The 12979-nt window shown below is 38.5% G+C and overlaps 1 protein-coding gene across 1 annotated transcript in view; it reads left to right on the top strand.

The window, feature by feature from the left end:
- The first annotated feature begins 215 nt into the window (after positions 1-215).
- LOC149230839 (uncharacterized) overlaps positions 216-12979 on the top strand; it is a 32581-nt gene continuing 19817 nt past the window's right edge. Inside the window, exons 1-8 of the mRNA XM_089376148.1 lie at positions 216-499; positions 2720-2828; positions 3003-3077; positions 3198-3228; positions 3452-3534; positions 3980-4012; positions 4520-4598; positions 4724-4776. Of these exons, the coding sequence (XP_089232274.1) occupies positions 2808-2828; positions 3003-3077; positions 3198-3228; positions 3452-3534; positions 3980-4012; positions 4520-4598; positions 4724-4776 (375 nt within the window). The 5' untranslated portion in view covers positions 216-499; positions 2720-2807. The remainder of the gene's footprint in view (positions 500-2719; positions 2829-3002; positions 3078-3197; positions 3229-3451; positions 3535-3979; positions 4013-4519; positions 4599-4723; positions 4777-12979) is intronic.

Below are 12979 nucleotides of genomic sequence, written 5' to 3'. Positions count from 1 at the left end.
CATCCAAACAATTCCTCCACCTCGACTCCAAAAAAAACTCGATTCCAAACACTCCAGTAATGAGCCTCCACACATAGCGGTAGAGATTAACTTGGCAACATAGAATATAAGCCGAGTCCTCAGAAGTGCACCATTAGGGCAATTAAATTTGATTAAAAAAATTCGAATTATATAATCATATCTCATATATGCAAAACAACCCAACACCAATACGTTTGAAGAAAGGCAGCATAAATTTTCACATAAATTGTGCTTACTGCAAAACAACCTAACACCCATCTTTTTGAATATCAAGGGGCATAGATTGTGCTTTACCCTGCAAAAGTCTCACGGGATTTCATTTTCTGGGTTACTTGGAGTAGAGGGCTATTTATTCCAAAAGCCTCGTCGACTGTGTTGCTCATGCCCATGTCGGATTTGCTATAAATGAAGGGAACGCCTTTGAGTTGGAGAGAGGAAAGCATTTGCCGATTACGATTCTGAGAAGCCAATTTACGCGGTGAGTGTCTTGTTCGTTAATCCTCATCTCGCGAAACAGCTTCATTCCCCGATGCCACTTTGAAATTACGTGGATTTTCAGAATAGAATTTCATTTCTAATGAATGTGATCCTCATTGCATATACTGCACGAGGAGTTTCTACAGAGTCCATCAAACTCTGAAATATGCGAGTAAAAGTTTTCCTGAATTTAAAAATATTCAACAAAAGAAAAATCCTTCAAAATGGCCTGATCGGAAGCAATACCCTGCAATTTTTTTACGCTTTGAAAAAAAAACCCTAATTGAAATGAATTTGTCGAAGAAGATCCTAACTGAAAGCAACTCTTTGGAAATAAAAGTTAAAACCTTCTACGGCTGAAATATTTGAGGAGAACACCCAACTCAAACTATATAAATTTTTGTATGGCATCTGCATTTATGAAACATGGATGAAAAACGTATAAAATTAAACATTCTCTTCAGAATTTCCCTAATTGTAATTGTCTGTAGGGTTCAGTTGTCGGACACAACATAAGGCTATTGACAGCAATACTAAACACCATGAACTGCGAACACTGTTAAAACCCCATTGTATTGCACTAGTAATATTGCTTTTATGGAGAAGTTACTGCGGAAACACTGTAGCTATCAGCCAATTCTTTCAAAAGTATTGCGACCAAAGTATCGAAAATCAACAAAGCAGGAGAAATTTAGCATGAGTTCGACTTCTCAAAAGCTCGGCGAATAAAACAATTTAAAAACTACTCAATTTTCACCCAGCGACTATCGGTGAGGCATGAATAAAATTGCTGTCTGGCGACTATAGGTGAGGCATGAATAAAATAGCTGTCTGGCTTGGCTGTTACATTAAAATTGGATTATTGAAAAAGTACACTTTAGAACCCGTGCTTTAGTAAGGTAGAGTATGTATGAAGGGTGGAGGATGTAGGCCTTTGCAGGCTTTAGCAGTGAAATCTCTGCAGCTGGTCCCTTGTCCCACAAACACCTTTGTCCCACAAACAAGGGGTCTCATATTTAGTATCTGACTTTGGTCCTGACTTTAAATTAGATTATTACTATTATTATTAAAATCTAAAATAATATGACTTGGACTCGTAAAAACCTTGGCAAATAAAAACCACTTGGAAAGTTCTGTATGTCACTCCAAAAAATTTGCGGGGTCAAGCACTCTGGGTCTGAAAAACTCAGACAAGTCTGAGTAGGGTTTCTTGAATTTTTTCTGTCAGCAAGTGTTTGCACTAAGCCAGGTATGATACGAGTCTGAATCATGCATGGTGAATTCTGCTACCATGATTGCCAAACACTTTCTGAAACCAGACCTTTTGGGCAGACCCCCGTTTTGAATGTTGAGTGTAGTGATCAATTGTGGTGAATATTGCCTCTGAAAGAAAAGCTTATAAAAATTTAACATCAAAGATAAGTTGATAACGAGGAATGCCAAAACCATTGAAGTAATTAGCAATTTTGATTATCTTCTGATTCTGGAAGTGATCATTGCTTAAAAAAAATACTTGTTGCACTGTCTTTTCCCTTATTACACTGATTTATCATATACAGACCCCAGGGCAAGTAAATCAATAGATACAATTTCAAATCTATTAAAATTGACATTTTCCTCAAACTGGAAATCCTCGTTGAAACAATTACCGTTATTTAAGCAGGCTCGACTGTTAAGGAGAGGACCTTTAGGTACTCGACCCCAAGGACCTTTAGGTGCTCGACTGTTAAGGCCCCTTTAGGGGGCTCGACTGATAAGGAGAGGAGAGGGAGAGGATGCGTAAGCAGGCTCGACTGTTAAGGAGAGGACCTTTAGGTGCTCGACCATAAGGACCTTTAGGTGCTCGACTGTTAAGGATGCGTAAGCAGGCTCGACTGTTAAGGACCCTTTAGGGGGCTCGACTGATAAGGACCCTTTAGGGTGCTCGACCATAAGGGAGAGGAGAGGAGAGGACCTTTAGGTGCTCGACCATAAGCCCCCCACCCAATAAGTAAACCCAAGAGGGAGAGGAGAGGAGAGGAGAGGAACTTTAGTTGCTGTGCATCTCTTATGCTTCATGGACATTTGTTTTCAGATTTTCCATGACAAATTGAATCTTTTCGATGATTGAGTATGACTTGCAATGTGATTTGATATTTTACTTTTAGTCATAGTAAGCTGTGTTTTGGCAGTTTCATCCAGTAGAGATATACAACTATTTTAAATTGAACAATATGTGCAGGATTGCAGTTCTAAAATTATGATGTAAAGATCTGAAGCACTCAACGTTTTGGTGAAGCTAAATTTGGCAGACAACTAGCTTTGGTGGTATGGCTCAACCTAACAGTCATGTAAGTATGACTGATGTTGCAAAAATTGTTAGCAAAGTCTTTATGTAACAGTGAGGGATATCCTTCGTCATTCTCTTATTCAACTAGTGACATCTTGCTGTTTGATAGGGAGTAAATTTTATTGATAATGTTGCTCTAATAATTTCTTGTAAATGCTAATGTACATGTGCACAGGGCAATAGTGTAGATAATACATATCGAAGGAAATGGGATCGAGAAGAGTACCTTGAGCGTGCACGTGAGCGAGCTGTATGTGTGCATCAGTTATTGTGCTTTTGAAATATTTTCATAGTCTAGAGATGCAATTGCCTTTTATGTGAGACTTTTGCAAACTTGTGATTTGTTTATCATTGACGTGCGGGTGTGCAGGACGAAGAAGATGGAAGGTTGAAACCCAAAGGTCTGAAACTCCAGGCTATTACATGATTGTTACATTTCGTTTCTGTTACATTATCTTGTAAAAAGCACTTCAATTTAATGCATATCTCTATTTTCTGAATTTTTTTTAGGACTTGCATCATTGTCTATGAGACTCTATGACTTTAATAATAATGTCTCATATTTCTATATTCAATGCAATCATCTTTCAACATATAACCCCATAGAAATATTGTAATGTGCAGCCAAAGTTCCTCCCGTGCAAAGAAAACCCTTGAAGCATCGTGACTATGAAGTTGATCTGGAATCTCGCTTGGGGAAGACACAAGTAAGTTTTTAATTGCCTTTTCTTTATAAGCCCATGTTTTTCGATTGCTATTTGGAAATTTGCGCCTCACTGTCTCACCTAATTCAAGCTTTTTGAGAGCATTATTTTCATGGATCTTATTAATGCTATCTAGATATAGGGTAAATATATGTAGGAGCTCTTCTGGTGCTTTCTTGACTCTGAATATTCTTCCCTTTTCCAGCAAGCATTTATGACGATTGTATTTTTTTTTATTTAAAAGCTTTTGCCATGTGATTACTAGGTTCAACCATGGGTGAGTCTTGATTATAAGTTTCAACATTCTGAAAGTCATTATGATTCAAACTCCTATTGCTTTAATTAAGTTGAATATCGATTATAAAAACCTCAAAACAAAATTTGAATTATAATTTAAAGATTTTTCCTTGCACCAAAGTAATTGATGATGTTTTCCCCTTCTCCACAGGTTGTTACTCCGGTTGCCCCTCTGAGCCAGCAGGTATGCAGTTTATTTCATCAACATTTAAATGGGAAGAGACTATGTTTGGAAAGTGCCAATATTTTTAATTTGTGATTTTAAAGCTCCAGTTATTTTATTTTATTATTTCTGTTCTATTATTAAGCTTTTGACATATACTCTTTTTGTGTTGTCATAAATCATGAAGTTGAATAAAGAGAACAGAATTTATAATTGATTTAAAGAATATCATGACCTGTAAATTTCTAATTTTGGGACCCTCTTGAAACTGTCATAATTCTCTTTACTCCCTTGATCTCCAGTTCATGACTATAAGCATTATTCATGAGTGTTTTCTGAAACATTTAACGAGGATTAGATGTCAAGAACTGGGGTTTCTTCAAAGCGTTGAGTCGGTGATTTAGATGTTTTGGATCTTAATGAAAACCGATGCTGCTTAACCAGCTCATTGGTCTTCTGCTTTTGAGTTTGATAACCCAGCTTTTTCAATATTTAATATTTTAAACTTCACTCTTAATTGCTTCGCAGGCTGGATATTATTGCAGTGTTTGTGAGTGTGTAGTAAAGGATTCAGCAAATTATCTGGACCATATCAATGGCAAAAAGCGTATGATTTCTATCACTGAAAAGATTATTATTCTAGTGATCTTTGTAGAAACTCTAGCATGGTCCTGACTTTACCATCTTACAACAACGCATGATTCTTATGTTTTGTCTTTATATTTTAAATAGATCAAAGGGCATTGGGGATGTCAATGCGAGTGGAAAGGGCATCATTGGAACAGGTATATAGCATTATTTTCTTTCATGATAGTAATTGTTATTGTCAATGATGTTTGCTAAAATTCATTTTAGCTATAAATATTAGATACAAATAGTAAATAACGTTCTTATTTATTCAGAGGATCCATCCGTTTGTTGTTCCTTAGAATTCCTGTCTAAGTGTTCTTTAAGAATTTGTCTATAGTATTGTAATTTATTTTCTACCATGTATTGGGTTGTCAGTGTTCCTATCTACCTTTGTCACTTAGGAAGGCCACAAGCACGTGGTAATCATGGAGGACAATGTCATTTGTTAAGCCTTATACTCATAATTTGTTGGGAATGCCTTGGCAATCCATATACTATTCAGATGTATATTAGGTACCTTTTGATCACTTGGTTTATCAGTCAGTTGATGACATCCTTAGACAGGGGTTGGATACACTTATAGTGGTAAATTATCAAATAGGATAATGGAAATCTAGCTGAGTCCAATTCTCTTCAGTAAGCTGCAATTTTACATTTTGACTTTCTTGCAACCAAAACTAGCACCCGAGGTGGAAGAGGCCCAACCACCAACGTGCAAGCCCAAGTTGAACTTAGGAAGCTGCCTACTGTCACCACATCAACTCTTCCTCTCACTTTACGCTATCTCTTCTCTAGCACAAGAGAGGGGCTTACCTAAGGTAAGTTTAATGTGTGAAATGAAATGTTCAAGGTCCTAAATCAAGTCTAGTTTGAAATCAGGTTTGTGTTTTTAACGAGGTTTGTTTCAGATTTACAAACTAGATGCCAGTCTATTATAACATAGATATGAGTGAAGTGCTTAGGCTTGTTACATATCTGATTTGAAATGATGATATCATGAATGTACTTTTCAGGTTTGCTAAGAAATAAAGTTTTGAGCAAGTGTATCATCTGGAAATTAAATTTCAAATGCTCAGATGGAATCTGGAAATTCCAATTTCTGAATCAAATATGATGCAAGAATGCAGAAAATTACAACAGAACTCAAGAAGTTGAATTCCAGAATGCCTTATAAGTGAAAAGAGTCTAATTTAAGATCTAGAAATGCTGTTATCTAGACATTAATGCAATCTGTTTTTTGTTTTTTTTTTTTAATTCATTTTTCATTTTTGATTCCGTTAAATCTGATGCTGGAAAAGAAGAAAATAGAAAACAGAAAATACAAGTAAATTTCTTGAATGTAAATATGAAGTAGATGACTCTAGTTTAGATTTGGGGATGATGTATTTAAAGTCAAAATGATTATGGTTATTGAAATTTTCTGTAGTACTAGTAAACTAGTTGCTGGAAATTACAAGCAGTGTAAAATAGAAATAAAATCAAAATTCCAAAATGCTTAATAAAGTTTTGCCTAATTTAAGGTACGAAGTAAGGTTTGTAGGCCAAAGTGCAATGTCGAAAATAATTTTTTTAAAGTCAATAAAGTGCTGAAACTTCCCAAAAATCAAAATTATTCTAGTTTGAGGTCTTTAAATGATGATCTTAAACTAATTTGTCTTACTGGAAATGAAAATTTCTGAAAGAAATGATGCAGAAAATGGAAGATATTCAAAACAGAAAGTTAAAATCCAATTTCCAGAATAAATAAAGGGAAAAATGCTAGGATTTTTTATTTTTACTTTTTTATTTTTTAATTATACGTGGATGGATGGACGAGGAGTAGTTTTGTGCCTAGATTTTCCTTGGGTTGATGAAGTCATTTACAGTTCACAAGGAGGGCATGATGTCATCTAAGTTCAAGGATTAAAGGTTTGCCTAAATGTATGCTACAAAAAGCCTTATGGCTGAAAATTAAGAGTAGAATGTATGCAAGGAAATAACCATTAGAAGGCATCAATTTAATAACTAAGCCTAGGTATTGTGTGTCTAAATATTCCTAAGTCTAGTAATTATTATTTGAAGAAACTGGAGTAGAAAATGACAGGCCAGAAATGAATAATTTGATGCATTAAATAGTTGTCCATATTTACCTATGACTCTTCATTTTCCTCCTAAATTTTATTTTTACTATACCATAATCCCAAGGATTAGTGATGTAAAATTCCCCCCCTTTAATCTGAAGGAGTGTTTGTCAGTCCAAAAATCTTTATGAACTTTTCAAACTTTTCTCTTCCAAGTGCTTTGGTGAAAATTTTTGCAATTTGCTCACTTGTGGAACAATGTATCAGCTGAATGGCCTTGGCCTCTCCATGATGTTGAATAAAATGGTACTTTGTGTTGTTGTGCTTGGTTTGGTCATGGAATCCAGGATTCTTGGCCAACTTGGTTGCAAAAGTGTTTTCAATCAAAAGTGGAGTAGCATTTACCTGTTTCCTCGTCAGCCGAACAATCTCCTCTGCTTCTTTTGCAGCAACCACACATTCTGCATTTGTAGTGGAATTTGTTGGAATAGAGTGAGTGTATCTTGTAATGGACCCTATCGATTAATTTCCCAAGGGAGGACGAAGTAGCGTATCCAATCTCGTAGGCTATAGTCATTGATAAAGGGAGAAACCCATTATCCAATGTTTTGGGGCAACATCGGGTAAATTTTGGGGTCGCTGGGGGGGGCTACACTTCTAACCCCTTACATTAGATTAAGGAAGAAAAACCCCATGAGGAATCTATAAATGTTAAATTGTGCAACTAGGGCCAAATTCCACCTTGGTCAGGTCATTTGATGAAGATAATTATTGCATTGAATTCCTCTTTTCGAGAGGACCAAAATTGGCCTAAGGTTCACTCAAATCAAACAAGGAGAAGTATGTTTTTGAAGTGAAGCCCACACATGTGCAATTTGTCAAGGTCGGCCTCACCATTATGCAAGCTCATGAAGTCCAAAAGACATGTCTTTTGACCCACATTGATTCATATAAATAAGAGAGACCTCAAACCTCAGTTGGCATCATCACAACTCATCAAATCTTCTCTCTAATCATTTGATTGGGTCGTACAAGTTGCGGGCAGCCTATTTCTCTCACACTTGTGGATTTCAAGAGGCATCTTTAATTGCGCGTTGAATTTTTGTTTCAACCATATTTGACCAACATTGAATTCCGTGTTCCACGACTGCTCTAAGCATATTGATATTAGGTACCACTTTATCAAAGGTACAATGGGGAACGATAAGGCTCCAACACATTAGAACAAATGAACAAGTTGCGGATATCCTTACGAAGCCATTGGGGAAGGTCAAGTTCTTAGCCTTCTGAGAGAGACTCGGGAGTCATGGAAGGACCCTCCCATGAGGGTCCCACTTGAGTTGGACATTGAGCTCTAGGAGCTCCTGGGGGCCTAGAGTACTTCTTGGAGCTATGTGCGACCATAGGGTGAGTGGTTCACCTTCCCCTATAGGTACGCTGTGTACAGGGTGAGTGGTTCACCTTCCCTTGTGATACCCCATGATGATATATGTGAGCATAGGGTGAGTGGTTCACCTTCCCCTATGGCTGATGATATATGCATATGATGAGTGGTTCACCTTCTCCTATGGCATATGAGTAGGATGAGTGGTTCACCTTCTTCTGCGGATGCCCCAACATACATCCTACCCTTGTAGTCTGGGACTCTTGGGAAGTACCTCTCATTTGGCTAATGAGTTGGGAAAAGTGGTTAGGGACCATAACACTACAGATGGACGCATCGTCTACTGCCATACTCCATATGTCTAGGATGCATGATGTTCAACAACTTGATCATTCAAGATCTAGTTTGATTGGGGTTCTACCCCTAGTTATGGGGACTGACTTTTGTGAGTGGTTCACCTTCCCCTATAGGTACGTTGTGTACAGGGTGAGTGGTTCACCTTCCCTTGTGATACCCCATGATGATATATGTGAGCATAGGGTGAGTGGTTCACCTTCCCATATGACTGATAATATATGCATAGGATGAGTGGTTCACCTTCTCCAATGGCATATGAGCATGATGAGTGGTTCACCCTCTCGTGCGGATGCCTCAACATACAATCTACCCTTGTAGTCTGGGACTCTTGGGAAATACCTCTCATTTGGCTAATGAGTTGGCTAATGAGTTGGGAAAAGTGGTTAGGGACCATAACACTACAGATGGATGCATCATCTACTGCCGTACTCCATATGTCTAGGATGCATGATGTTCAACAACTTGATCATTCAAGATCAAGTATGATTGGGGTTCTACCCCTGGTTATGGGGACTAACTTTTGTTAGTGGAGAGTGGCAAGGTCTTGTGACTCACTCTCGAGTGATCCTTCTTATTATCTATATCAATCTTTAGCAGAGATGAGACAGGATGCAAAGATAGTACATGATGACAGGATGGCATGATGATCGATAGTCAGATATTGGCAAATGGAATTCTCCCTAGTTGAGAGGGAGTGTTAAATTGTGCAGATAGGGCCAAATTCCACTTTGGTCAGCTTATTTGATGAAAATAATTATTGCATTGAATTCCTCTTTTCGAGAGGACCAAAATTGACCTAAGGTTCACTGAAATCGGACAAGGAGAAATATGTTTTTGAAGTGAAGCCCACACATGCAATTTGTCAAGGTCGACCTTACCATCATGTTGGCTCATGAAGCCCAAGATACATGTCTTTTGACCCTCATTGATTCATATAAATAAGTGAGAACTCAAACCTCATTTGGCATCATCACAACTTATCAAATCATCTCTCTAATCATCTTATTGGGTCGTGCAAGTTGCGGGCACAACCTATTTCTCTCACACATGTGGATTTCAGGAGGCATCTTTGATTGGGCGTTGACTTTTTGTTTCAACCAGATTTGACCAACGTTGACCGAGGCTCTTTTGACCAGATTTGACTGCAATTTTTGGATTTTGGAGGACACTTTCTGTTTGACCAAGCTGCATTTATTGGCACAAAAACTGAGGACCTCTGGGCTTTGACTTGCATTGACCGCATGGATGACTTCGATTTGACCAAGTTTGACAGTTGTTTTACTGATTGTTTTGGGCTGAATTTGACGAGGAGGAATGGCTGAATTTGACCAAGGTTGACCGAGCTCCTAAGGGTCTGTTTTGCTGCTGCGTTGACCATTGGTTAGGGCTGTTTCGCTGTTGTTGACTAGAAGCAGAAATTGCAGATTTGACAGGGTTGTTTGTTTGGTATTTTGATAGTGGTATTGGATCATCTTATTGTCAAGTCAACTTTGACTTTGACTTCATCATTGTACATTATTGGATTCTCTCTCTGTTGAACAATTGATAATAGATAAGTAGAAGGATTACAGGTTCCCCCTTGTGGGGTTTTCCCCTAACATTAGCCAAATATTGGTGTTCTCTTGTCTTCTGCATTTTACTATTTATGTTCTATCTTTAGTTGCTATCAATGTGATTAATGGTTAATGTGATTGCTATTGGAAATAGAGTGGAAATTATCATTGGGTTAATATAAAGACATTGAAGTAATTGTTGCAAGCATAGAACATACCATTGTTATCTAAAATTAACAATAAATAGAGGAGAGATAGAATCATTTGATCATGATTGATTTGGATTGGAACATCTCTATTTCTTTTGAGCTGCAGCTTTGAGGGTTTTAAAATCCCTTTTTCCTTTTTCTAGTTTCAGTGGAGGTGATCCCACCCTAGCTAGCCACCTTGTTTTCTTTGTTTTGTTACAGTGTATTCTCTTGGAGCAACTTGGGTTTGTTTTGGCTAGCAAGGAAGGAGATTTCTAGGGTTATTTTCGTTAACAAACGCTAGTTCAAGAACAATGGCAGTGTTTTGTGAGAAGCGTTGCTGGCACAAGTTTCTGGGTAGCAAGATCTTCTCTGTCTATAGTGCACTCGAGCCATAACTATAGGTTAAGAAAAGTAAGGCTGCATAGGTCCTCTTTGAGCCAAGCAGCAAGGCAGCGAGGCATTTGAGGGTTCTATCCGTAGGCTGCAGACCGTCGACAGGGTCGTAGGGCCAAGGTCTGGAAATTGTAGTAGTGAATTATTTGTTGCCATCAATCAACCACCATCTGGAGTAGCGGAGGCCTATCCTTAGTTCACGCAAGACATGAAGAATCAATGCAACACATGAAGAATCAATGGTGACTTGTTTAAGTTTGAATTGGACCAATAAGACACCAGAGCAACTCTCTAAGGAAGTTGTTACACTTACACAACAACTAAACCAACAACCTTGAGATTGGAAGTTGTTGAGAAATCTAGGGGCAACTTAATTAGGTGATTTCTCTTACTTTTATATGTTCTTTTACTTAACTTGATGTACTTGTTATTAGTTCTTCTTTCACTTGATTATTATTGTGTTCTTATCATCAAACAACTACCAAACTATGAAGATCAATGAGACATGAGGACACAAAATGTAGGTTGCTAGCTATGGCCAAAACCTTTCCTCTTGAGAGGAAAACCCATAAGAATTCTTCTCTTCTTATAGAACCTTCAAATGATGAACTTCAAGACCTAAGACTCTTGATAAAGACCCCTCCAAGACCAAGTCAACCTCTCCTTTGATGAGCTTCTCTTCCACAAAGTCAATGCCAATCAAACTTGCTTCAATACTTCAGATTTCAACCTCTGCTTCATATTGCTTTAGGACTACAATTTTTGGCCCTTCCTGCAATCTCTGATTTTTCGCACATGTGGATCGAATAGTCGCTGAAATGATCTTCTCTCTCCTTCGCTTGATATGCTTCTTCATCCTTGACAACTCGGCTACCAAAGTAGACCTTCTAAGTACTAAAATTTAGCTTCTTGACAATTATGAAATTTGGTCTTGCTGCAACTGTAGGAAGCCCTAGTTTCCTCACACGTGTGGGAAGATTAAGCCCAAAACAGTCCTTAAAATCTGAGATTCTTCTTACTTTAGGTCTCCTTTTCTTTGCCACAGTTATGGCTACCTTGAATCTCCTTCAATCACTGCATTGCTTGTTTGGTTCATTCGAAGAATCCTTAGCCCTTTTTCCATAGCTGCAAATTCCATTTCATTATTGGTGCCTTCCCCTAGAGCTTTACTGTAAATGTGAAGTATTTCTCCTAAATGATTCCGGATGATTCCTCCAATGCCTACCGGGCCAGGATTGCCTCTCGAGGCACCGTCAAAGTTTAGCTTTAGAAACCCTTCTGGCGGACGTTTCCAGCCCTTTGGCTCAATGTTTAAGTTTTGCTGCTGCGCAGTGGATCCCAGGTTTTGTTCGTTGAGGAGGTTGAAGGCGTTCAGAATTCTCTGGTCCTCGGCCAAAGGTTGGTTGTCAGGATCTGCTTTGCATTTTACCAAGATTAATTGACGAATGTTTTGGGTTAAGGTACTTTGCAAGTGCTCTATATTTCTGTGCTCACTTTGAAAGATTCTTCTATTTCTTTCTTTCCATATGGTCCAAGTTATGAAGCCGGGCAGGACTTTCCATATGTTGTTGATTCTTACGTTGTTAGAGTACTTGCTTGGCCAATTCATAATGGTATTTTGAATGGATTCCCTATCTCTGTTTGTTTGTTGCAATATAGTTTCCATCCCTTGCCATAGGTGATCAACCCATTCACAGGTGTTGAATAGATGGTTCATGGTTTCTTCTGCTTGATTGCACATAGGGCATATGGAGGGGCCTTCGAAACCTTTTTTGCGCAGGTTCTCCCAGGTGAGAGTTTTTCGCCTCATTAGGAGCCAGAGAAAGGTTTTTATTTTAGGCCAAAACATGGGATCCCAAACCTTGTTGCTCCATTGTATCACCTCCACCTGCTCCGAGTGTTCTAGCTGTTCTCTGGCCTCTTTGAGAGTGAAGTTACCACTCCCTTTCATACCCCATCTCAGTATGTCGCTTTCTGTGGTCTTTCTGATTTTTCGATTGTTTATGTAGTTTAGAAGGTCCTTTGTATTATTGTTTCCCTCAATTGGGTTCTCAGTGTTCTGGAGTGTCCATTCTCTCCATTCCTGGTCGCAGCTGTTAGGATTCCAGTAGTGGTGGACGGTGAATTTTCCCCTGTTCTGGCATTCTCTTTTAAAATCTTCGAGCTCTGGTTTTTCCAGCTTTGGGAGCTGCTGCCAAGCATCTTCCCAGAAGAGGGCCGTTTCCCCATTGCGGATCTCCCAGAAGCTATGGTCCTGAACTAAGTTGCGGTTTCTTCTAGCTAAATTCCATATTGGAGAACCCTCCGGCATTTCCAGTATCCTGATTAAGTCCTGTTCGTTGTAGTTAGGAGTGTATTTCTCCTTCCAGTGTCTGGCCCAGGGTAGATTGGTTTCCTTCAGCCAGCGCCACCACAACTTG

Source organism: Pinus tabuliformis, chromosome J, assembly GCF_031772625.1.
Source record: "Pinus tabuliformis cultivar Carrire ecotype Pingquan chromosome J, CPIR1, whole genome shotgun sequence".
NCBI classification, from domain to species: Eukaryota; Viridiplantae; Streptophyta; class Pinopsida; order Pinales; family Pinaceae; genus Pinus; species Pinus tabuliformis.
This window is presented reverse-complemented; position numbering and strand designations above follow the sequence as displayed.